The 23,694-nt window shown below is 37.1% G+C and overlaps 2 protein-coding genes across 17 annotated transcripts in view; one reads left to right on the top strand and one right to left on the bottom strand.

Moving 5' to 3' along the window:
• ARPC4 (binding protein) overlaps window positions 1–7,062 on the bottom strand; it is a 30,651-nt gene extending 23,589 nt beyond the window's left edge. For 8 of the 13 annotated variants that reach the window (XR_016058091.1, XR_016058092.1, XR_016058090.1 and 5 more), the window contains exons 1-4: window positions 6,737–7,017; window positions 6,223–6,288; window positions 1,576–1,628; window positions 179–206 (exon numbers count right to left, since the gene is read on the bottom strand). Coding sequence is in view for 5 of the 13 variants with exons in the window: in XM_006840845.4 (XP_006840908.1) it covers window positions 179–206; window positions 1,576–1,628; window positions 6,223–6,288; window positions 6,737–6,739 (150 nt within the window). In the remaining 8 variants the exon portion in view is untranslated. Of the gene's footprint in view, window positions 1–178; window positions 207–1,575; window positions 1,629–6,222; window positions 6,289–6,732 lie in introns of all 13 variants that reach the window. The other 5 variants (XR_016058088.1, XR_016058089.1, XM_088870240.1 and 2 more) reach the window with 3 other exon arrangements.
• An 8,540-nt stretch (window positions 7,063–15,602) lies between these two features.
• Window positions 15,603–23,694, top strand: part of LOC18430674 (O-fucosyltransferase family protein) — a 33,690-nt gene continuing 25,598 nt past the window's right edge. The window contains exons 1-5 of one of the 4 annotated variants that reach the window (XM_020665127.2): window positions 15,603–15,832; window positions 16,263–16,440; window positions 18,125–18,293; window positions 20,337–20,418; window positions 20,669–20,739. In XM_020665127.2, the coding sequence (XP_020520786.1) occupies window positions 18,135–18,293; window positions 20,337–20,418; window positions 20,669–20,739 (312 nt within the window). In that variant the 5' untranslated portion in view covers window positions 15,603–15,832; window positions 16,263–16,440; window positions 18,125–18,134. Of the gene's footprint in view, window positions 15,833–16,262; window positions 16,441–18,124; window positions 18,294–20,336; window positions 20,419–20,668; window positions 21,377–23,694 lie in introns of all 4 variants that reach the window. The other 3 variants (XM_020665129.2, XM_088870237.1, XM_011623760.3) reach the window with 3 other exon arrangements.

The following is a 23,694-nucleotide window of genomic DNA, read 5'->3' as shown; positions in this document are numbered from 1 at the left end:
TAATTTACCATTAAAACTAAGCAAATATCTGCCATTAAGAATAGCAAACAAATAAATTAGATTACAATCAACAAAGGAAGTGGCCAATAAACAGCTAGTCATCATGCACATGAATTCTAAGCTACTTAATTGCAGCTAAATTGCTGAATTCTAGATACACAAAGCAAAGGGTCCTTACGGGATTCAGCAGAAGTTCTGCACTGGTCCTGCAAAATATAAATCCACATCAATGCCATACAGGTTGAACAAAGTTTCTCAAACCGAACCTCCACAAGCAAATAGAAAGTTCGTTGAACAGTATCAACACCTAAATATGGCATAGTCATTAGATTCTTTCCTGTTCTTTGGACGCTAACAACCAGATTTCGAACGGAAAATCTAGAGACACAGACCCAAGAAATTCAATGACAAGATAAGGATACAACATACATAAAGTAGCAGCAAACCAGTTCCAGGTTTTGAAGGAGCTGGAAGATGGTGATAGAACGATCCTAATTTCAGTAAAGGAAGAGCAAGCCAGAGAATGGATGCGATTGGTGCAGAAGAATCTTGGGGCATCTCATGCAAAATTACATGGTTGGAGGAGATTGTGACAGGCTGCAGAATGGATGAACAATGGACAAGGAAAAATTTAATAATTTGAGGGTTCATGTAAGAGATTTAAACTAGGTTAGGGTTATGGAGGCAAACAATAGATATGGTGCTGAATCATGGGAGAAGGCGGTGGAGGAGAATGTTCTGAGGAATAGTAACACTTGCCTTAAGTCCAGGCATGAAGAGCGATTCCGACTTTCAAGGAACACATTTTGATTGGATAAGGGAGCAGATTGGGGGCGAAGTTACAGGCCATGAAGTCAAATAGTTGACATTACCAAACCGAACGTTAAATTAAAAAAAAATAAAAAAATTTGAGGGATGGATTTTTTTTTTCCCCCCAATAGGCATAACTCGTGTAACATTTCAACTAACATCAATACTAAGGTGAAAATAAGATGAGCTAATCAGAGAAAATTTTCCGGAACAGGTTTGCCAAAAAGACTGCATTGCTGCAATGTATGAAGCTGGTATCTGGATAACGGTACAGGTTTCCATCTTTGGAAGCTATTAAATTTTGATCAGGTTGTTGGAGGACGCTTTCAACTGGATGATCATGGCCGTATAAGAGCTCTTGGAAAAAGAGCTAATGAATGAGTTTTGGCAGGAACAGCACTACACTGGGGGGCAACCAAAGCTCTAAAAGCATTTATCTTGGTATGCCAAAATGGCAAAGCGAATATAACAACAATGGGCTGGATTACAGGTGCACCAATCACTAGTATGTTATTCCGCTTCTACAACATCATATTGAAATAGATCATCAATAAGACAACATATCAGAATTTGCATCTTTTCCCAGCACACAAATTTGAAATCCTCTTAGAAAATGAATAATTGATCAAGAGAGAGGCATTGTATGCATTAGTGAATCATGATAAAAAGAAAATATGTGAACAATAACAAAGATATATTAGAAAATAATGCACAACTTCCTATAATTCAATCCAGCTAATATTAGAAAATAATTCACAAACTTACTGCAATTCAACTTCTGGCTTGTTGTGTCTCTCAACTTCTTGACAAGGAAAGTTCTGAAACATGAAATATGCAATAGCGACCATAAAAAGACTGAAAACATGTAACGTGAACAATTACAAACATGTTATTACTGAAGAAATAAAATAGAAATAAGGAAGCAACACTCATTCTTAAAGTCAAAGGATTATATACCAAGTTGAACTTGAGAACAAAAAAGAAAAAAGTCAAAAAGAAAAGAAAAGAGAGAGAGAGGAGAGGGAGGGAATAAATAGGAAATACACAGGGAACAGAAAACTATTAGGAGGATGAGGGGTCAGAGTCCTACAAATAAAGAAAGCACTTCCTCAACTAACCGCTCAACTACTAGACCACATTGGCCACTTTGAGAGCATAACACAAGGACATTTCTATATAGTAGCAAAGGGTAAAATGTCTTCCAAGAAATTCACCAAGAATCACAGATTCATAGTCCTAATCAAAGTCAACTTGGTGGAACTCCGACGTGTTGTTATGTAAGAGGGTTTCACTGGGACAAAATGAAAATTTGCATGTTTTCTATAGCACACAATGAGATTCTGAGGTGATCCAGCTAGGGCGAAACTCAAGTCAACTTGCAGCGCTTCTAAACTATGCTATATGGTGATGTTGAGAACATCCTGGTCGAATAGAAGTAAACAGATCATATAAATAGAGAGACTCTTACGATGGTCAAGGGTCAGTCATTTTGGCGGGTGATGAGTCAAAATCCAAGAAGGAAACAAGAACGTCTGCACAACCTCTCTTAACCTATCTAAACATGCCAAATGGAAACAACTTATTTCACGAATGCATAAAAATAAATATATTGCAATTACTTCAACAAGAAGGAAACATGCATCATGAAATGCTGCTCAGACAAATTAGACTAATGTGTCACTGGCAACCATCTTTGTTCATCAAAGGTCATTTTTTTAATGTACCCAAAAGAATTTATGCTGCCCCAGCTTATCAAAACCTGGAAGGTGGCATAGGCAAAGCCGGCTTCTGCCAGCTGGACTTCAGGCAGTTGATAATAAGTAAATAAAATTAACATTTACAGGGCTGTCCAAGGAGCCACTTAGATAGGTACCCAGGTGGTTCCCAAAGACGCATAGCAATCCAAGACCCAGGCAAGTGACTTCTGCTAACTGACTCAGCCACTACTGCCTAGGGTTAGTCAGAGCAGAATGCCACTGTTCATCTATAGGCCGCCCAGAGGTGTTGCTTATGCAGTCAACATGCATGCCAATTTCCACCAGCAACTTTGTGAAGTCAATGTGTAAGCAACTCATGGATGCGACAAGTAATGTCAAGTGGACTTTCAGGTGCTGGAATTCACCTTTGTACATTTAAAGAGAGACATCTTGATATGAGGTGATAAATGAGAGACAGAATCAATAAATTACTAGTTGCCATATCTTAGGCAAATATCAAAAATATAATGTGGTGCTTTGACAGACAGAGGAAATAGATTATAGAGCACCAATGGTAAATTCAGAAGATGTGACTATTCATACATAAATGCTATGTATTTGATGTACTTGGTCACACATTTAAGATCACATTAATAATGCAATTTTCATCACTAGGCTAGTGAACCATTATTTATAGGAAAGAAAAGTAAACACAATAGAGTATGTGCCCAACATATAGTTAGAGATAGGTATGCTACCCATATTAGATATAAGAAGACACAAATATAAATCAAGCAACCCTTATCCCCGTTACATACCCTTAGAGAAAAACCTATATACAATGGACTTGCTTACTTGAGCAAAAAGATTATATACAACGGAGTGGCTTACTTGAGCAAAAAGATTATCATGCCTTCAAAGATTTGTCCCTTTCTTCTTCTCTCTTTTAGGTTCTATGAATTTGTATACTTGAATGGAGTTGGTATACTATTTTCATTCACCTTGGCATGTTCAATTTCTTTTCTAATAATTTTGCACATCATATTCGCTGTTTTTCTTGAGATCCTTTGTGACTGCTGTGTGGTAACATCTTATATTTGCTAGCACATTTTTTTTGTTGATACTATACGTAGCATTTGACTTTGATTTGAATATGCTTTCCCTTCGCTTTTGAATTTATGAAGCATATGCATTTATATTCGCTTTTGATAACTTGGATCTACAATTTCATCTAAATCCTCCAATAGTGTTGGGTTGGATTTCTCTCATTGTTTAAGGGTATTTTGGTCGAATGAAAAAATGACTTTTATAGGAGCCATCCAAGTCATTGGAGAGAGACAAAAGTAGATTGCGAGTTAGGGGAACTTTTGTAGGTGGAATGACAAGAGCTTTGGGAAAAGAGAGATTGAGTGTTTTAGCTGGAAAACCCTAGCTTTATTGTGCCTTTGTATTGAATCAGATTTGTTAGTGTTCCTTCACAGCAATGGAGTTAGTCGATAGTATCAAAGAAATGAGTCAATTGATGGTACTTTGTGGGTTTGAAGGTGGCCATCAAGGAGTATTGCATAAAGGTCAGCCTCAATAAAGGGTCTTCTGGGTGGAAGATTCCATAGTTAGGGAGAAGGTGCGGTTGTTAGTGTTATAGGTGTTGTTTGTCACTAGGTTGCGAATGGCCAAGCGAAGTGTCATTCGACAGGGCCTGGTTAAGGTGGGCAGGTATTGGGGTTGGTTAGGTTAGGGCATGCATTATATCAGTGAAGGGGGAAGAGAAGGTCAGGTTAATGAGGTGGATCTAATTATGGTATCATGGAGGAAGAAGGAAGGGGAATAATAGGAGTATTAACAGCTTGTATAATCATATTCTAAGTGCTTTTAATGCAGTTGCAGAAAGGCAGGGTTGGTTGGAGTGGATGAAACGAATGGGGAAAGAAGAGACGGGCCCCAAGAAGAGGACTGCCCTTTCTCCAAGGAAAGTTGAGCAAGGGGTCTGGGTTGGTGGTATCCAGATCAGGTAGTCATGGAGTTTCCGTTCCAAAAGGGTAGATAAAAACAAGGAAGCTTGGAGAGGACTTTAGCCATCAATACTCTCAAAAAAAAGCACAGTGACCCGAGTCATTTCCAACTATTGATATCCTTCACTTAAAGTTGTGTTTTTGGGGGTGAAAAAGGGTGAGGAATGTTCTTGAAGGCAACAGTTCCAAGATGTAATAAACCAAAAATAAGGATGATCATTAGGCAAAAATTGAATAACCCTAAAACTTAAACACCACTGTTATGCAACAATACAAGAATCATCACACTAGGTTTAGAAGCCTTCATTCTTGGAAATTTTGTGAATTGGTGTTTAGAAAAAGGAATTGAGCTCCGTATATTCCACTGAAAATCCTAGTCAGATGGCCAATTCGAAGTTGGACCCTCCGATTCAGGGTAATCCAGCTCAATTGACCCAAAAAAAAAAAAAAAAGGCAAAATAATTTAATGACAGTTTGCAAAAAAATGCATCATTATAATATGTAACCATTGAAAAGAAAATTTTTACAAAAAAAGAAGAAAATGTTACAAAAACTCGAAATTTACAAAAGGTTGCAAATAAAAAATAAAATTATTTTAAAGAGCTTTAAATTGAACAAAACTAGCGTTATTCCCAGTTACAACCTAGAATGCAGTCTTGACAATGCTATCAAACTTGATTCCTGCTTCTTCCTAGAAACATCAAGGGAGAGAAACATAAATTGGAGTACAAGAAGAATACTCAGTAATAGCCAAATACCCAGGATTTGAATCTCTCTCACAACTCACAAGCTTTCCGAGCCCTAGCCTTTCAAGAGTAGTACAGTATAATAAATGAGGGATAAAAGAAGTCTCTTTTCACAGCAGGGCTCCTTCCCATGGTGAGCCTCCATCCTCTCCTTATTCTATTGATTCATCTTTTACAATTTCAGAAGAATTCTAATGAAAAGAGGAAGTAAAAGTTAGGGTTTTGAATGGGAAGAAAATTGTGTTGGTCTTTTACAGGGTTATACAATTGAAGTATGGTAGGAGATTAGGGTTCGGATTAGGAGGAGGTTTTGCAGCTCCTAGAGTGAGACTGAGCTTAGTGGGTTAGAAATTATGTATTGGAGAAAACTGATAAAAAGGTAGAATTGGGGGATCCAACAATGGTTTACAGGGAAATTGGGTGAGTTTCAAAATATAGACTGATTCTTGTTTTCTAGCAAAAAATCCCCACTCTCACTACAAAGAATGGGACAATTTTCGGAAAAAAAGGGTGAGTCACAAGTTCAGGGATGTCCGCAATTGGTGAATGGTTGGATTGGATGATTCAGATCAAACTCAACAATTCCTCAATCACTTTGTGAACCATTTGAATTGTTTATTAACGGGTAGAAAGGCTAAGGAACCACACAAACATAAAGATTCAAATTTGACGATGCCTCGTGACACTCAATCACTAAAGCTTATGCAATCTTCTAATGCTTGGCCATCAACATAATCAATTTAATGACAAAAATGATTAGCAACATAATTTCAAGTTACACTTAACAAGAATAATAAAAATGATATCTCCCAGTTACACTTAACAAGAATAATAAAAGTGTGCCCTTAAGAAAAGTACAAGATCCGAAAAACTCATAAAATTTTACAGATTTCCACAATCCTTGAGATTACAAGGCTAAGAATAAGATCCAAACCATCAAACAACAGATGCACCTACCTGGAGACACATTGCAGCTTCCAATGTGTTCCTTATGCATGTCAAATAAGACCTCAGTGTATTTGCCTGAAAATTTTCCACGATACATCAGTAAACCACGCCAAACTATGGCTTTCGTACATATCGACTGAGATTATCATAGCTGGGGTTTTCAATTTGTCTTCCATGTGTAAATTGCAGAAAAAATTCAATTTGTCTTCCATGCGTAAATTGCACAAAAGCTACGGTAGAGAGAGATTGACATCGAGAATGACTACGATCTAAGGACGAATAATTGTGAATCATAAGAGTAAACTGAATCCATAAATCACTGGAATGAATGAGATTTTGAAACTAATGCCAAAGCAGAGTGCACATCAATATTAAACATATGAGTGAAAGAACAGTTAAAAGACGTCCAGGCATTGTGCAGAACAAAGCAAAGAATGGAAAGACTGTGACAGTTGATTCATTCAAAGGAAAATAGTCGTAAACAGTTGATTCGATATGAAAGTGTGAGTCGTTGATTACTTGCCATGAATGATGAGAGTTGCAGACCAAGCTTCAAACATCAGAACTCAGAACCTCCCCCGCTATATGCCCTCCAGTTGGTATTGGGACGGAGTATATGCGGTACGCATCCTGTGTATGGTAATGCTATATGTGGTCAGAGGATCTACCGGTGGTTCTCCATATGAACCGTGAAGATAAAGGGCCGAGGACAAGTGCTGCACCTTTGAGAATCATAGGGTTGTGTACCGCACCTAGTGACAGCATGCGTATGACTTACCTCCACATTTTCATTTTAGTTATTCAAGCACAACGCGACGCATCAGGGGGTTGTGTACCGCACCTGGTGACAACATTATTGAGGCACAACGCGACTTTTTTTTTAACAAAATTAGAATGGACCATTTTTAAAAAAAAAAAACTTAAGTTGCGATTGGATATTGAAATTCTCGGACCTCTTTTTTTTTTTTTTTTTGAGAGAAAGTTCAAAGATATTATTAACCTAGAACGAGATTACAGAATCCAAAATAATGGCTTCAGATAAGGTAGAACCTCTTTTGGCCAAGGAATCAGCTAGCACATTAGCCTCCTTATGCGCATGAACAAAAGAGACAGAAAAGGCGGAAACGAAATCCAAAATCTGAAATAACAAAGATTTCAACTCCCAAGGAAGTTTCTGATCCCCTTTGCACCATTTCACAACATTGAGGGCATCCCTTTCAATAATGGAAGAAGTCCCCAGATTCTTCTCCACAAGGGAACGACGGCCAAAGAGAAGAGCAAAGATCTCTGCATAATTTGTAGTCTGCACCCCAAGTGGCCCTGCATAGGAGAAGATCACATTACCCATCCAATCTCGAAGAAGCCCTCCAAAACCAGTAAAACCCGGGTTACCCAATAAGCTATCATCAAAGTTGAGCTTATAAACCCCCAAAGGTGGGACCAGCTATCTGTTTTTGGGCCTACACTTTTGGAAACCCAAATGGAAAAGGTTAAAAAGATTACATCTCACATCCACTTCAGAAATATTCTGTCCACAACTCGTAACAGAAAGGTACAACCAGATGGAATGCAAGATTTTCTCCAAAACTTTTCCAACCGGCAAAGAGATACCTTCAAACATTCTTCTATTTCTCTCTCTCCAGATCTCCTACAGAATGACACCTCTAGAGATTTGTCATACAACACTCCCAGTCCTTGGTAAAGTAACTGAAAGATTATGAAGAATCCCAATCATCGATGGTGGCATTTCCAATGCAACCCCAAGCTTGTCAAAATACCACCTCCAAATGCGACTGGCAAACGGACAATAGAGAAAGAGATGATCACCAGTCTCGCCTCTTCCTTGCACATTAGACATATATTCGGTAAAAAAATTTCTCTCTTAATCAAATTATCAACTGTGAGAACTCTGTTTTGAACCACTAACCAAAAAAAACCTTGCAATTTGAGAGGTTGGGCTCATTTCCACAATATAGATATTTCAGGTATAGACCATCGCACCCTATCATGGTAAAATAAATGACACATAGATTTAACTGAATAAATCCCATTTTTGTCAATCTCCCAAACTACCTCATCAGAAGCATTATGCGGGATATAAACATCTGTCAATAGTCTATGAAGATCAACAAACTGAGATAAAACCAAATTAGAAACATCTGTCAACTCTCCGACTGTTTTTTTTTTTTCAAAACTTAAGTTTCGGTCTGAGGTTTAAATCCTCATACCATCCAAGGACCGTTTTTTTAAAAAAAAAACTTAAAGTTGCGGTCTCGGGATGTCATCCCCAGACCTCTTTTGTTTTTTTAAAACTTAAAGTTGCAGTCAGAAGATGGCACTCTCGAACCGTTTCTTTTTTTTTAAACTTAAGTTTCAATCAAAGATTGAAATCCTTGGAGCACAACTTAAGTTTTGGAAAAAAAAAAAAAGAGCAATCTAACAATGCCATCCTCGACCTCAACTTAAGTTAAAAAAAAAAAAAGGGCCAGAGGATGGAGAGGTAATTTTGTAAAAACAAAAAAAGTCATGTTCACCGACCTTGATTGTAATTTTCAGGTATAAAGGAAGCAACTCATATTTTCCTAACTTACTAAGGTCCGTACATAAATACCTCTTTTTATTTTCCACCTTTACCTATGTGACTATCTCGACGCCTCGACCCAAACTTTTCACATGAGTATGGACTTGGCGACAGGCTAGGCCTAGCGCCTACTCAAGGTTGCCCGTAGCTAGCCTTGTCCTAAACCTAGTCTTGGTCCATATACGGCTGGCTCGAGCCTAGTCTGGGATGGGCCTAATAGATTCAAAGGAGAAAGAAAAAATAGAAAAAAGGAAAAGAAATAGAAAAATTAGGTAAGGACGCCCTTGAAGTAGCCCTTACCTAGGCCCGGGCCTGACGACGAACCATGGTGGGCTTGCCAAATATGACGCAAAACCTAGATTTTAGTGTAAACATTGTTGGGCCGATCTAGAACATCCTACCCATTACCAACCCTAATGGGCGCGTAGTTCGCTTCGTCACAAACTCCAAATTCGCCTTTAGTCAAATGTAAAATTTATATTTGGCATCAATTTGGATAATAGTTTTATAAGAAGTAGATTATCTTATCTAAAATCATCTATAATATTATTTTAGTAAAATGGTTTGATAGGGCTGCAGTGTTATGAAAATAAGTAAAACCTCAGCTCATAACTCATCGAAAGTTGCAATTCACGTGTTGGAAAACCTTGAAATTCACCATCTTGGCTTGAGCATTATGGTTGTGAAAATAAATTAGAATTTTCAAAATTAAAAATAGTGTATATTGCAATAAATCATCTAAACGGAACATTTCACCCTAAAAAGAAGTGTTCACAAATCCGCAAGATCTATACTATTTTTTGACATTCAAATTTTATTGTTGGAGTTGAAAATTGATTTTAAAGCCATCATGGAGATTTTCGATGCCGAAAGTGATTTTGAGATGAGAAATGGAGGTGAGGCTTTATTTTGTTTTCATAAAGCCTAGGCCTTATATAAACTTCATCCATTATTTTATGGGTGTGGTTTGCATGAAATCTTGAAAATAGACAATCCACATAATATGTTGCAAGATTCAATATTTTTTGGGGTTCGATCTCTTTCTTTTCTTTTTTTTTTCATTTCTATATATCTTGATGTCATGATGATCAATTAGAGGGTTTTCCAACAACAAAACAGCCTTTATGATAGATTTTACAGGTGCACTTTAATTCTACAGTTTCAATATTATAAGGCCCGTAGGATAAAACCTTTTTCTCTTGAAATGCCCCTGATTAGCGCCCTTGTATATTGATTTCATCTAGAGAGCTTGCGACGACATAAGGCCAACCTTAGATAACGTTATTAGGAGCGAGGGGGTGCCTCTTTTATGTGGACCGCTGACTGAGGGTCGATCGATATGGGATGAGGTAGAGGCTTTGTTGGGTTAGGCTTCTCCTAATGAGCGAGGCGCAAAAGAGGGCGCATATCAAACACTTAGTCACTTCATCTTCAATCTTCATCCTCATCGAATGCCATGACATTACCCATGCACCATATAGACATAATAAATATGATCATGATTAGCCAATGACAACATCAATTTGCATAACAATAAAATATGGAATAAAAGCATACGCTACAATGTTATAAGAATAAACACATTTTTCATATAACAAACTCAAATCCTCCAATCACGAATCATTTAATAACTGTAAATACATTAAATAAGAATGCAAACATGCATAGGGGAAGTTATAGGTCGACCTCCTTGTATCTAGATCACAAGCAATCCTTTTAAGGACTTAATTTTATCTTATTATCTAAAGCACGGGTGATAATAATAATTCAAGGAGATCAATCTAATAAAAGAAGCATATAATCATCTAATTCACTTATTTAGAATCAAATCATGAGAGAGATAGGTATCAAAATAGTCCTTCAAAGATTGAGAGAGATATCACACAACACAAATATGATATGGTGAAACTACAGTATGTAGTCCAAGGAGGATCACACAAAGTTTTCAATGGGCAAAAGTGAGGTTAAGAAAATTATCTCATATGCTCAATGTGATGTTTTGAACATCTAATCGGACATATAATCTCAGTAAAAATTCAAGAAAATTCGAATCAAGAAAATTTGAATCAAAGAAATCAAGTTGGAACTAATCTAGATCTTGGAGTAATCAAACTAGTCTATCCATACTGTATATGAACTACACTATTGTTTTGGGCTAAAATCAATTCTTTATAGTATTTTATGAAGTTTTTTTCTATTTTAAACTTATTGTTTTAGTACAATCGAAAAATTTCAAAGTGGTAACTCCAATCTCTTGGTCTTATCCAATTTGTGGGCTAGAATCAATTCTTGATAGTCTTTTATGAAGATTTTGTCTATTTAAAACTTCTTATTTTAATACAACCTAAAAATTTTAAAGTGGTATCTCTAGTCCCTTCGTCTTATAACACCAACATACCGATGCCAAGTTACGATTTGAACCAAAGAAATTAAAGTTGTTGAAATGACAAATAAAAGAAAAAATTATGGAAATCTGGGATCGGGTTACCTTAGTCTTCAGATTTTTTGGAAAAGTGGTGAGATTTCCGCTCTCACAGGGTATTTGAAGATGATTTTTTAGAAACAAGGGTGGTCACGCAGTTTAAGCTCATACAACCAGGGAGCCGACTAAGCAGTTTAATGTCATGCAACGATGGACGCAACCAAGCAGTTTAGTGCTATGAGACGATGGACATGTATGGAATAGCTACCCCAAATAGGTATCATCAAAATCCTACTGGGGAGGTTGATTATTGATCTTAGGCCAATAATTTTGTTGATCATGGGGTTCGACATTCGTCCAAATCGTATCTAGGTATTTGGATGGTTTTAAATTTCTGGTGCCATTGCCAGTGGCACCGGAGCGATTCTGACCGCCTTTCAAACAGAGAGGGGTATTTTGGTCATTTGATGATGTTGAATCCAAGAAGATCGTCATTCATGCAAAAATATTTTATTTATAGATTAATGGGGTGGTACCTTGATTTCTTGTGCATTGTTTAGGAAATGACCTGTTGCAATCTCTGACGCTGTTGGGGTGTCTATTGTTGTTTGGGCCATGCTTCCCTTGATGAACTCTTCGTTTTTTCCTCTCTTATGGGAATGGTAATTGAGAAGCTTGTGGGGCTTGGTACCTCGGGCGTAGAGTCCCTTCCTAATGAGATGGCCTGGTTGGCTGGCCTTGCTGAGGAAATCCTGGACTTGGAGGAACAGTCATTAGAAGGGGCGAGGATGGTCGAATGAGAGAACAACCTGCAAAAGGTGCAAGAGGGTTTTATTAAGAGAGACGCCTAGATGACTTCTCCTTTTTACAAATCAAATGTCATAAGGGTTCCATGCATGAGGATTAGGGCCAAAGCCAAGGGGGCACAACGTGAGGAGAATCCTGACATTAAGGCTTGAAAGGCTATATTGCTAACACGGTATTTGTTTAAAAACCCTCTCTCTCTCGATTTTGAAATATTTCCCCCATAAACGTTTTCGGAAAGAAATGAGTCAAAACGGCCCCAATGATGATGATTAGAAAGCCCATATGTTCGTCCAATCCATAAGATAAAGACTACAACAAGTGAGTACTACACTCCCCTTAGCTCCCTATCAAAGTAACAAAACAAAAAGAAAAACACCCAATTCTTAAACTATCACAACCCTTAAATCCTGGGAACACACTTGAGACATGAGGTCATATGTGGCTCAGTGAGGATTTTTCCACCATTCTCATCTGAGTTATTCCGCCCAGTTATTTAAACTCGGAGTTCCTCGGAATACTGGTACACTAGCCTTCAACCTACAAACGGAGGGCTATTATCTATGACTACCCCGAACGATGGTTACCTAACGGTCAGGTCCCTTGTGTGACCAACAGGCACCATGGCTTTACGAGGCCAAGCTTCCGAGGAACTACGGTGTTTCAATTCCTCACCACCCAATTCTATATCATGTATCTATGTCACCTAGTGTCCCACTGCTTATGTGTGACACAAGCGTCAAAGAAGGACAACTGGAGACACCCCGAACTCGAATGATAAAACTACGGAGGACCAAAATGCTATGAGCAAAGTGCCCCCGATACTTGAACCACTCACACTCACCCTAACCTATCTGTAAACTGGCTCCCATAACGCCCATAAGGCACTTAGGCACACTTGAAATGCAAGAGAAGTCAGATCAGGACTCAAGATTGTCAAGTTGAGAGCGATTCAAATGCACAGAGTCCTGGTGCCACTCCCAATGCAATTGAGGGCCTCCCAGTAGTGACAAAAAAACGACATGAAGATTGGATGTATAAGTATTTCCAAGTGGGGCCGGCGCCCAGGTTAAGGACAACCCAAACTGACAACGGCTTGGGGAAGTGACCTAATGTTGTGAAATGATGCGTATCAATATGAACCGACAGATGTTGGTTGTTTTTTAGTCTTTCTGTAGATTTTTATTTCCTTTTATTTCTAAAAGTTTCTTTAATGAAATCTCCCCTGCTTTCTCCTTTGAACTCTAAGGCTAAGGTGCATGGGAAGCCGGTCTGTCAGTGGTCCGAGCGGGATATGGCCTTGTGCCCCAATTCTTGCCCAGGACGGGACCCTTTCTCTACTAACTCTTCGACATATTTGCACCCGAAACCAAGGCGGGGAACCGAGTTCCCCACCTACATTTTAGACTATAGATACAAGGTCAAAGCCCTCAACAACAAGGGTTTTTATAAGATTTGGCTATCTGCCATAGTCGCAGGTGCTTTGATGCTACGCATCTTCTCTCTCGAGGCTCGTTGACTACATGTCAAAGCACTCTACTAAGATTGGGCAGCGACAAAATGGGGAAGGGGAGGCCTTTTTATCCGTTTACTCAGAGTTGCCATAGAGTCACATAATGAGTTACTAAGTGATTGTTACTAAATATATGGAGGGAATTCCCTTCGTCTAGGACTGCCCATATTATACACGATCGAGAATATTCTCCCCCTTGCCCGCCCCCCCCCCTCCCCCTCCCCCTCCCCCTCCCCCTCCCTCGACATTTTCTTTTATAAGCCCAGGATATTAAAGCACTTGTTTAAGCGCCGAGCCTAGCATATTCTGCAGGCTGGACTAGCGAACCGAGCCTAGTATCGTAGACAATAGGATCGCTAGCTAGCAAGAGAAAGGGCTGTAGCTACGTTGAGGACTCTAGTTCTAACTGATAGGTCGTTTGAATCCTAGGGTATCCAAAATCATGTTTTGTATACCCAAGGTATTGTTTTTGTGGACACATAATCATGTTTTATGTAAGCAAAAAAAGAGGGCCTAAACATGGTTACATAAAATCAAGAAAAAAATTGGATTATCGGAAACATGGACTTTGTGTAAGCATGAGAGAGAGAATACAATATGTTACAACTGATGATAATACTATTTTTCACCCACACTGGAGCTGCCTACTTTATTAAATACAATTAATTTCGTCAAAACATCCCAACAAATTAGATAGAGTAACTACCTTAAATTTTAAGTTTTAGAGAGAGAAATTATATTAAAATTTTAGAGAGAAACTATACCAAATTTTAGAGAGAAACTATACCAAATTTTAGAGAGAGAAACTACTAAAAATAAATAGTCTTACAATTTTTAGAGAGAAAATATTTCAAATTTCAAGTTTTAGAGGGAGAAAATATCTTAAAATTTTAGAGAGAGAAATTATATTATATTTTAAGGTTTAGATAGAGAAAGTATGTTAAAATTTTAGAGAAAGAAATTACTTGAAAAATTTTAGAGAAAGAAACTATCTCAAAAATTTTAGAGAGAGAAAAACTATCTCAAATTTTTTAAGTTTTAGATAAAGAAAGTATCATCAAATTTTAGAAATATATATAATTTTAGAGAGCAAAATTACTCAAAATTTTTTAGAGAGAGAACTATCTCAAAATTTTTAGAGAGACAAACCATCTCAAATTTGAAGTTTTAGAGAGAAAAATTATTTTAAAATTTTATAGAGAAAAATTATATAAAATTTTAGAGAGAGAAATTGACCGAAAACTTGTAAAGAGAGAAACTATATCAAATTCAAGGTTTAGGTAGGAAAAATATCTTAAAATTTTAGATAGTGAAACTATATCAAATTTTAGAGATGGAAACTATTTGAAATTTTTTATGAGAAACTATCTTACAATTTTTAGAGAGATAAACTATCTCAAAATTTTAAGTTTTACACAGAGAAAGTAAGTTAAAATTTTAGGGAGAAAAACTATATTAAATTTTAGAGAAAAAAATTACTTAAAACGTTTTAGAGAGAGAAACTATCTCAAAATTTCAAGAAAGAAAAACTAATTAAAAAATTTAGAAAAGAGAAATCTTATGTTTCAAGTTTTAGTGGAAAAAAATATCTTAAAATTTTGAAGAGAGAAACTAGTTAAATTTAGAGAGAGAAACTTTTTTAAAATTATTAGAGAGAAAAATTATTTCTAAGTTTTAGACAGAGAGAGTATCTCAAAATTTTAGACACAAATTATATCAAATTTAAGAGAGAAAAATTACCTAATATTTTTAAAAAAACTAACTAAAAGTTATGAGGGAAAAATCAAATTAAATTTTAAGTTTTACATAAAGAAACTATATCAAAATCAAATTAAATTTTAAGTTTTACAGAAACAAACTATATCAAACTTTACAGAAGCTATGGGATTTTTTTAGAGAGGGAAACGATCTCAAAACTTTTACACAGATAAATATTCTATCACGAAATTTCTAAGTTTAATGTGTTCTCTTTGTGTACCAGTTTCCAATTGTGTATACTGAACATGACAAAAAGCATGATTAAGTAAGCTTTTCTTAAAGACGTTCAGGTTTGTTAACGCGCGCTGTTTAAATCACGCGGGTACGATCTGGTGAGTTTTCCAGGCAAGTTGAAGCCGCTTTCGCACTTGTTCAATAGAGCCCTCCCTCCCTCCCTCCCTGTCTCCATATCCAGATCCGTCCTTTCTTTCTCACTGCAAAAGAACTTTCTGTCTGCATTTTACCTTACGCTGAAAAAAGGATTGACGCCCTCTCCTTTGGGATCCGGAAAGCCCTTTCTTTCTAGAGTTTCATCACTGAGGTGAGCTCTGATTGGGAAGTTTATTTTATGCAATAATGTTACAATCAGTTGATATTGCTGCATGAAAAATATAAGAAAATCACTTGATGATGTGGAAATGAGAGAAACTAGTCGATTGGCTTCAAACTAGCATTTTCTTCGAAATCATAAACTTTCCTCCAACGTTCTAGTTCATCTTCATATTGGTTTATTTTATACTTGTTAGAAATGTAATTGATTAAAGAAACATCAGCGATGAGGCTTCCTATTGGAGCTCCATTTTGGTATATAAAATGATGGATTCAGGAGGTGATTTGTGGCCCATGCTGGTCTTTTGACCACATTGTTTTATGCTTCTGATTAGGCATTTCGATACTGTAGTATTGATTTTCTTGGACAATGGAAGAACCTTCTAGTATGAATTTCTTAATGATTTAATTATCTATTCTAGGATAAAAAATGTGTTGTCGTTTGATAATGGGGAAGAGACTACAAGGAGTGCTGCAGCATGCGGATGCAATTCTGAAAAATCAGGACGAGCTTTCATTTCTCTCTTTCTAGAAATTTCAAGTGCTGCAACGATCTGCACCTGTTAATTTTTCTCAATTGCTCAACAAATGCGCGAACCGGTATCCTGTTCCATGTGATTATTCATTTTTATAGTTATCATCAATGACAAGCAAGGATTCAGAAAATTTTGAAACTATTTCTTTAGGGAGATAATCCTTAGAAATAAAATCATAAAAGAAGTAGGTACAACTCAATTTGAAAGCCATGGAACTGAGATCATACAAATTAATTCTTGAGACTTGCTGACTCGAGTAGCCTTATCTCCCTAGAAATACAATAATAAAAGAAGTAGGTACAACTCAATTTGAAAGCCATGGAACTGAGATCATACAAATTAATTCTTGAAGCTTGCTGACTCAAGTAGTCAGGCATTAAGTATTTGTCGCTCTAACAAAACTAGTGAGAGAAAGTGCTAAGTTCCTTGTTCGATTGTATCAGCCAATATATGTGCTTATCATCCGATGATAAACATAATTTCTAATGTTTGCTTATGACATCATCAATAGTGCTTAAACTCACCTTTCCATATTGATCAATGTGCTTTAAAATGGAATATGGTTACCAAGTTATGAAACTGAAAATATTCCCAAGTATGAGAGAGAAACATGGAATCGTGAAGCATGTCCATCAGTATTTTGTCAAAATTCATCATGTGTTCATCGAACATTCCGCACATGTTAATCCCATTAGAATAAAATCCATGTAGTATATATATGGCAACAATATACCGTCCATGGATTGCTATTGCCCTTTCAGCAATGGTAGGCATTTCAAAATTTCAATGTTTAACTTGAAGAATGTACCATCTAGAAATGATATTTTTTGAGCCTAGATAGGTATAATATGCTTGATTATTTATCATGTCTTCAACAGTTTTGTTTAAGAAATTGCCTTATTTTGAGGTCTGTGATAGTTCTTCATAGCAAAAGTCCAAATTGTTTGAGTGGTAGCAGGTCATTTCAATGGATATAGACCCAATATATATATGATACTCTTGATCACATTGAAGCTCAAAGTTAATTGTCTATGTTTGCTTGTCATTTGTGTGTCTGTTTATATACATCGGCATGCCTGCTCATTCATGGTTACAGGGCCTATAGTTATTCATACTCACTTCTGGCATGTGGTCCCTTTGTTGTCATCATTTTATAACTAATCCGTTTTGAAAGCCTTGTTTTGTGTCCTTTCAACCCCATTTATAATTGTGCATGAGTATCTCTATTTATTTGAATCTTCTCATATACCTTTTCTAACTTGTGGCATATTATTTCTCTTCATATGCATATTAGTTTGCTATCTCTTTTATAGTCCTAGAACCTAGACTAAACTTTAAACCCTAGACTATGGACCAAAAACCGCCTAAGGCCTAATTCTAGCTCCTAGACCCTAGGTCACCCTATGCTATATATCTAAAATGCAGACCATAACCTTAGACCCTAGAAGCTAGATCATAACCCTAAATCAAGAGCCTTACTCTAGATGTTACACTCTAAATCCTAACCTACACCCTAAAACTTAAACTCTAACCCTAACCCCAGACTCTCACTCTTTTTATCTATGTATTATGTGTGTGTGTTTATATATATATATATATATATATATATATATATATATATATATATATATATATATATATATATATATATATATATATATGTATGTATCTATCTATCTCTTTTTGTATGTATATATGTATCTATCTCTTGTCATTTTCTTCTTATGTGTTATGTGTTGGGGTTTTAGGGCAAGGAAGATGCTAGGAAGGAGAGTGGGTCACAGGCAGATTAAGCAGCTCAGTGGGGGAATGAAGGCCTTAGCTGGCCAATTATCTGTTGCTTTGCTGGTGCTCCTGCTCTGCTCTGTTTTGCTCTTCTCAAGAATCGGAGACAATGGCTCCATCTATTATTCAGAGGCAAGACTTTTCATGTCTTTTATGTGGACTCATTGAAGATATTTTCTTTTTGTGTATGCATTGCTGTGTTCATGTATTCTTATAGAAAACTTTGTAGAGCATTGCCATTGTGTGTAATCCGCATTATTTTGTTGTGATACACATGATACTAGCAATATATTCTTGTTTGATCAAGAGTTTTCAACTCCTTTTGATGGATTAGTACCCTTTTGGTTTCTTTCTTCTAATTTTTCTCTTTTTTCTATAATGTAATTCAGTGTACTCCATTTCATCAACATGAATCCATTTCACTGCCACCATCTCTTTGTGGGAATTAATGTGTTGCCATTGGTGTTTGAGCTTCCTAGAGTCTTCAAGAAAACTTATGTTTCTCTTATTGAATTGTGGAGCATGAGAATGAATATTCTGACTTTGGATGTTACTAGTTCTCATCCCCTGGTGGATCAAATTACTGTCCCTTCTAGTGTTTCCTAATTTGAGAAATTAGAGCTCGAGTTATCGTGTTTGATGTGTTGGACTTGTGGTCTTTAAAGGGCCATTAGTTCTGATGCCAATGTGAGTGCCACGGTGTGGTTGATATGATACTAACTTCAAAAAGTCCATTACAACGACGACCGGAGATAACCACTACACCACACAAAGAACCGGTCCCAACCTTTGCTGATCTTTCAAAGGAAAACGGTGAAAAACTTGGCATGTGAAGCCTAGACACTGATAAGATTCTTTGCTGATCTTTGAAAGAAAGGGGCGAAAAACTTGGCATGTCAAAGCCTGGACACAATTAAGATTCTTCCTCACAAATAATATCTCTGAGGACTATTGGCTTGCCGTGAGGAAGACTATCATCAGTCTTTTGGTTGGCCCCATAACAAATGTCATTCCCTGTATAGAATGGACCTCAAAGATTAAAGACCATCCTTGGAGTTTGACAAATGAGCTATAGAACCACAAAAAATACCAAGATGAGTCCTTGGCATTAGCTACAACTGATTCAAATCACAGACAAGTAAACTTCTTATATTATGAGGGTTTTGCTTTGGTGGCATTCTCTTGGCACTACAGTTTCTACAAATGTGTGCAGGTTTTCTGCACTTCTAACATACCACACCCCTTTTATTGTATGACTCAGACCTAGTAGAATTATTAACACACTCCTCTTTGTTTTCGTTATCATAATCCCTAGATCTTTGCTTTCTTTTGGATGGATTAATATTTGCTGAGGATGAGTGCTTTACGGAAAACACATTCATTCACTTGGCTAATACATGGCAGTTCTAGACCTTTCATTTTCTGTAGGTGTTTATTGGTGAGTCTGTTAACCGGGATTCTTGTGTGGGGTGATTGCTTTAATGTCATCAGAGGGGCACGGAATCAGCTACTGGTTCGATAGTGGTTATTGACTTTTTTCATGGGGGTTTTCTAATTTATGTGATGGTCCTTTGTGGTGCTAATGAAGAGGCAGATAGGCTGGCGAATGAATGGGGCGGATAGGGAGGGTCTAGTGGTGCTATAGGAGCAGGTCATTTTTCGTTTGTTGGGGATGTTACCTTTCGCATCCTTCTCTCCTATCTTTTGCAATACTTCTCTCCCTTCCCCCTCCCCCCCCCCTCTCTCTCGCCCTCTCTCCCTCTCTTCTTTTCATTTACTTTTACCCTTTTCCAGTGTTGCTGACTTTACTGCTTTATTATTCATCATAACATTTTTTGTCATGGATCAAAAGCAAAAAAGAAAAATAAAAAGTCAATCCATTATGCTTACAGTGTTGCACAAGCTATAGTTTTTTTTTTTTTTTTTAAGAAACAGAAAAGAGGAATGTGTGACAATCATTTGTGTGCTTGAGTGTCCAGGATAGCATTCTCTGTTACCTTTGATTCATAATCTACAATAGGGCATGCAAATGCTAGTTCTTTGTGATTTGCCATCCACTGCTAAAAAAGAAAGTATTTACACTTGATACTGTATTGGACAATATTGCTTTTCCCTGGATTCCTACAAGCATTAATTTGTTCACAAATCTCATGTTTCTTTTCCATGATCTTGTAGAAGATTGATGTGGGTAAGCTTTGGGTAACTGCTTCATCAGGTGGTTGGCGGTCATCATCTGCACCAAGGTCCAACTGGCCATGTATGTAGTTTTTTTTTTTGATTGGCACTTCATATGTAATTTATAGTGACTTATTTTAAAACATACAATGTTCTCATCAATTTTTTTTGAAATAAATTGTTTTTGAAATATAGATTTTTTAAAATTACAACGTTCTGATTTTTTAAGTAGGTTATACTCAATTGGAGTTACTTTTGACGATTTTAGCTCATCGGGAGAACTACCGCAGACTAGTTCTTATTGTTAAATGCCGTTTGTTTCATTTTGGCAGCTCCTCCAACTGAGAGCAATGGATACTTGTTGGTTCGCTGCAACGGTGGCCTAAATCAACAACGTAGTGCGGTTCGTTTTTCTATCTTGCTATGTATGAAGTAATCGAATATTGTAAACCGATTAGCTCTTTTCTCGCTCCAATTCTGCTTTCCATGAGTGTTACAAGATATATTAAATTTGTTCTACATGGAAATGTCTTTGCTACTCCCTTCCCATCATGTTATCGAGCTTCTTTTGACATGTTAGATACAAAGACATTATTGTCATTCTTGTACCATTCAATGGCCTGGGTACTATGTTTATTTTATATCATCCGACTATTTTATCCCTGTTGTTTGGACAAGATTAATTGACTTAACATACGTGGATGCTGTATTTATTTTGTACTTCTTTATAACTGTGTCCCACTGTTGGACTACATTTATCTAGTTCCTCTATGTTATGATGTTTCTGCTAGGATATTTCCGCCTTGTAGTGTTTCAAGGACTTGATTAATTGGTTCATGCCCTAACTTTGTGCAATCATTTTTTCTTCACGCATGCCCAACAAAAATCTTGGCTGATGTTGAATTGGCGTTTATGCATAACGAAGCTGCGCACATCAACGAACTTTAGTCAAAAGAGCTAATGGTGAATAGTTCACATGCAGAGGAACATTATGTGGATAAGCGAAAGAGGAAAACAAGGATGTCAGGGGGGAGAACCTGGTATTTCTTGTAGCTCTTATAAGATGCTAACAAAGTTTCATAGTTATGTGTGAGATGATTACTTTTGTTTGGAGAAAGTTTAGGTTCTAATGGGGATTAGCGCTCCCATGGTAGCGCTGATTAAGTAAATCACAGCGAATCTGACTTCCTTCGTTTTTATTTTTTATTTTTGTGGCTGAGGGTGGGGGGTTGGGGTAGTTTTGTACAGAGTGGCAAGGAATGTTTTGTTTATTGATAATGGGAATGGATGGCTTATGTAGAATAAACATGCTTGAAGCAATGAATGCTTATAGGATCTTAGAGGGTACATAAGAATGTTACCAACCACATGAATGTTGTGGAGGATGAGTTAAACAGAAAGTGAGGGACTGTGAAATTAGTCTGGTAGGCTATCAGACCCTTTAGGATCAGGTTGAAGGGAGGAAAACAAAGAGTGGACATGAAATATGTGGAAGTGTACCAAATGTGGATGAGATAAAATTTTGATTAATATGATATTAAAGGACTATGTTTTGAAAAGAGATCTCACGGTCTATAAAGACCATGCTTGGATATTAAATTAAGAAAGCTAACCCTGTTATACTGACAGAGAGGGTGGGGTTACTATATGAAACTTAGATGTGAAACTAGCTCCCTACCTGTGTTTTTATTTTGTAATATGCACTACAACATACATATGCTTATGATTTGTTAGGCCCTGAGCAGGAAATGTGCATTCTTGCTTCTTAAATCGTTTTATTATGAGTAGCACTTTCTTAGATCTTGTGTGGAATTAGACACCTGATGTCAAATCATGTCACTTGGTCTAGGAAGGGTAATGACCTCAAACTTTCCCTTGACCCATCCCATACCTGGGTAAAGGGGCTGGGTTGTGTTAGGTAGGTAGCCAACGTAAAATTATGCCAAAACTTATCATGAATCCTGAACTTACAGTATTTGCTTATGCTAGGGCGTTCCGTAGAAGCGACACGCTGTACCGGACTTGTGTACAGTGAGAAGTGAGCAAGGGGTAGCTAGGCCTTCCTTAGAAGCGATGCGTTGTACCGGACCCCTGGTACAGTGAGAAATAAGCAAGGATTAGCTAGGACGTTCCCCAGAAGCGACGCATCGTAGCGCCGCCCGAATGTAGTGAAAAATAGGCAAGGGTTCCCACGACAGTCTGGATGAAAGCGGGAAAAGAAGCTAGTCTAAGAGAATAGGATTCGTCTAGCCACATGGTATGTAGGAATGGTTACAAGTAAGAGTATGGAATTAATGGATACAATGAGACGAAGCAGAGTACATATAGCTTGTCTACATGAAACTAAATGGAAAGGAGAAAAAACTAAAGAAATAGATGGGTATAAACTTTGGTATACATGAAAGGATAATAATAGAAATGGCGTAAGCATAATATTAAACAAATTTAAAAGATAAAGTAGTTAATGTCAAAAGAATAGGTGATAGGCTTAATTAAACTTTTATTAGGGAAGGAGATGATTAACTGTAGTGCTTATGCACCATAATAGGATCAGATGATAAAATTAAGAGGCAATTTTGGGAGGACATAGATAAAATAGTCCAAGACATACTAAATGGAGAGAGGACCTTTTAAGAAGGGGACTTAAATGAGAGAGAGAGTAGACTTAGGTGGGTTGGCCATGTGTGGCACCGATCAAGTACAACACCTGTTAGGAAGTGTGAGTTAGTTCAAGTGGAAGGACTTAAAAGGGCAAGGGGTAGGCCCCAAAGGACGTGGTTGGAAGTAGTTCGAAAAGATATGGGGACTTATGACCTCACTGAGGGTATGACCTTTAATAGAGCAGAATGACAGACCAGGATTCGTGTAGCCGACCCCAATTAATTAGGAAAAGGCTATGATGATGATGTTGTCAAATCATGTCACCAATAAATACAACTAAGAGTAAGAATATAGAATTTGTAAGAAATCATATCATGTTTCGTTTATACAGTTAACATATATTTTTGAGGAATAGGTTGACTATATTAATAGTAATTATATTTTACAAAATCCCCAATGTGGCTACCCACATACCCGGAGCTCTAATACCAAAAGGCGTGCATGTGGGGGGGGGGTGGGGGTGGGGGGGAGAGAGAGAGAGAGAGAGAGAGAGAGAAGAAAAGGGAGGAGAAATAAGAAGAATAGAGAGAAACTGGCTACTTACAAACCACACAGTCTATAACAAAGTTGTGGAAGAGATAAAGCAGGATGAAAGGGGAAAGCATAATTGAAAGGGGGGGGGAGGGGGTGTAGAAAGAAGAAAAACATGGAGAGGAGAGAAAAGATGAAAGGAAGGAGAAAAAGAAAGAGAACATGC

Source organism: Amborella trichopoda, chromosome 6, assembly GCF_054954075.1.
Source record: "Amborella trichopoda isolate Santa Cruz 75 chromosome 6, AtrichopodaSantaCruz75HAP2 v2.0, whole genome shotgun sequence".
Taxonomy (NCBI): Eukaryota; Viridiplantae; Streptophyta; class Magnoliopsida; order Amborellales; family Amborellaceae; genus Amborella; species Amborella trichopoda.
This window is presented reverse-complemented; position numbering and strand designations above follow the sequence as displayed.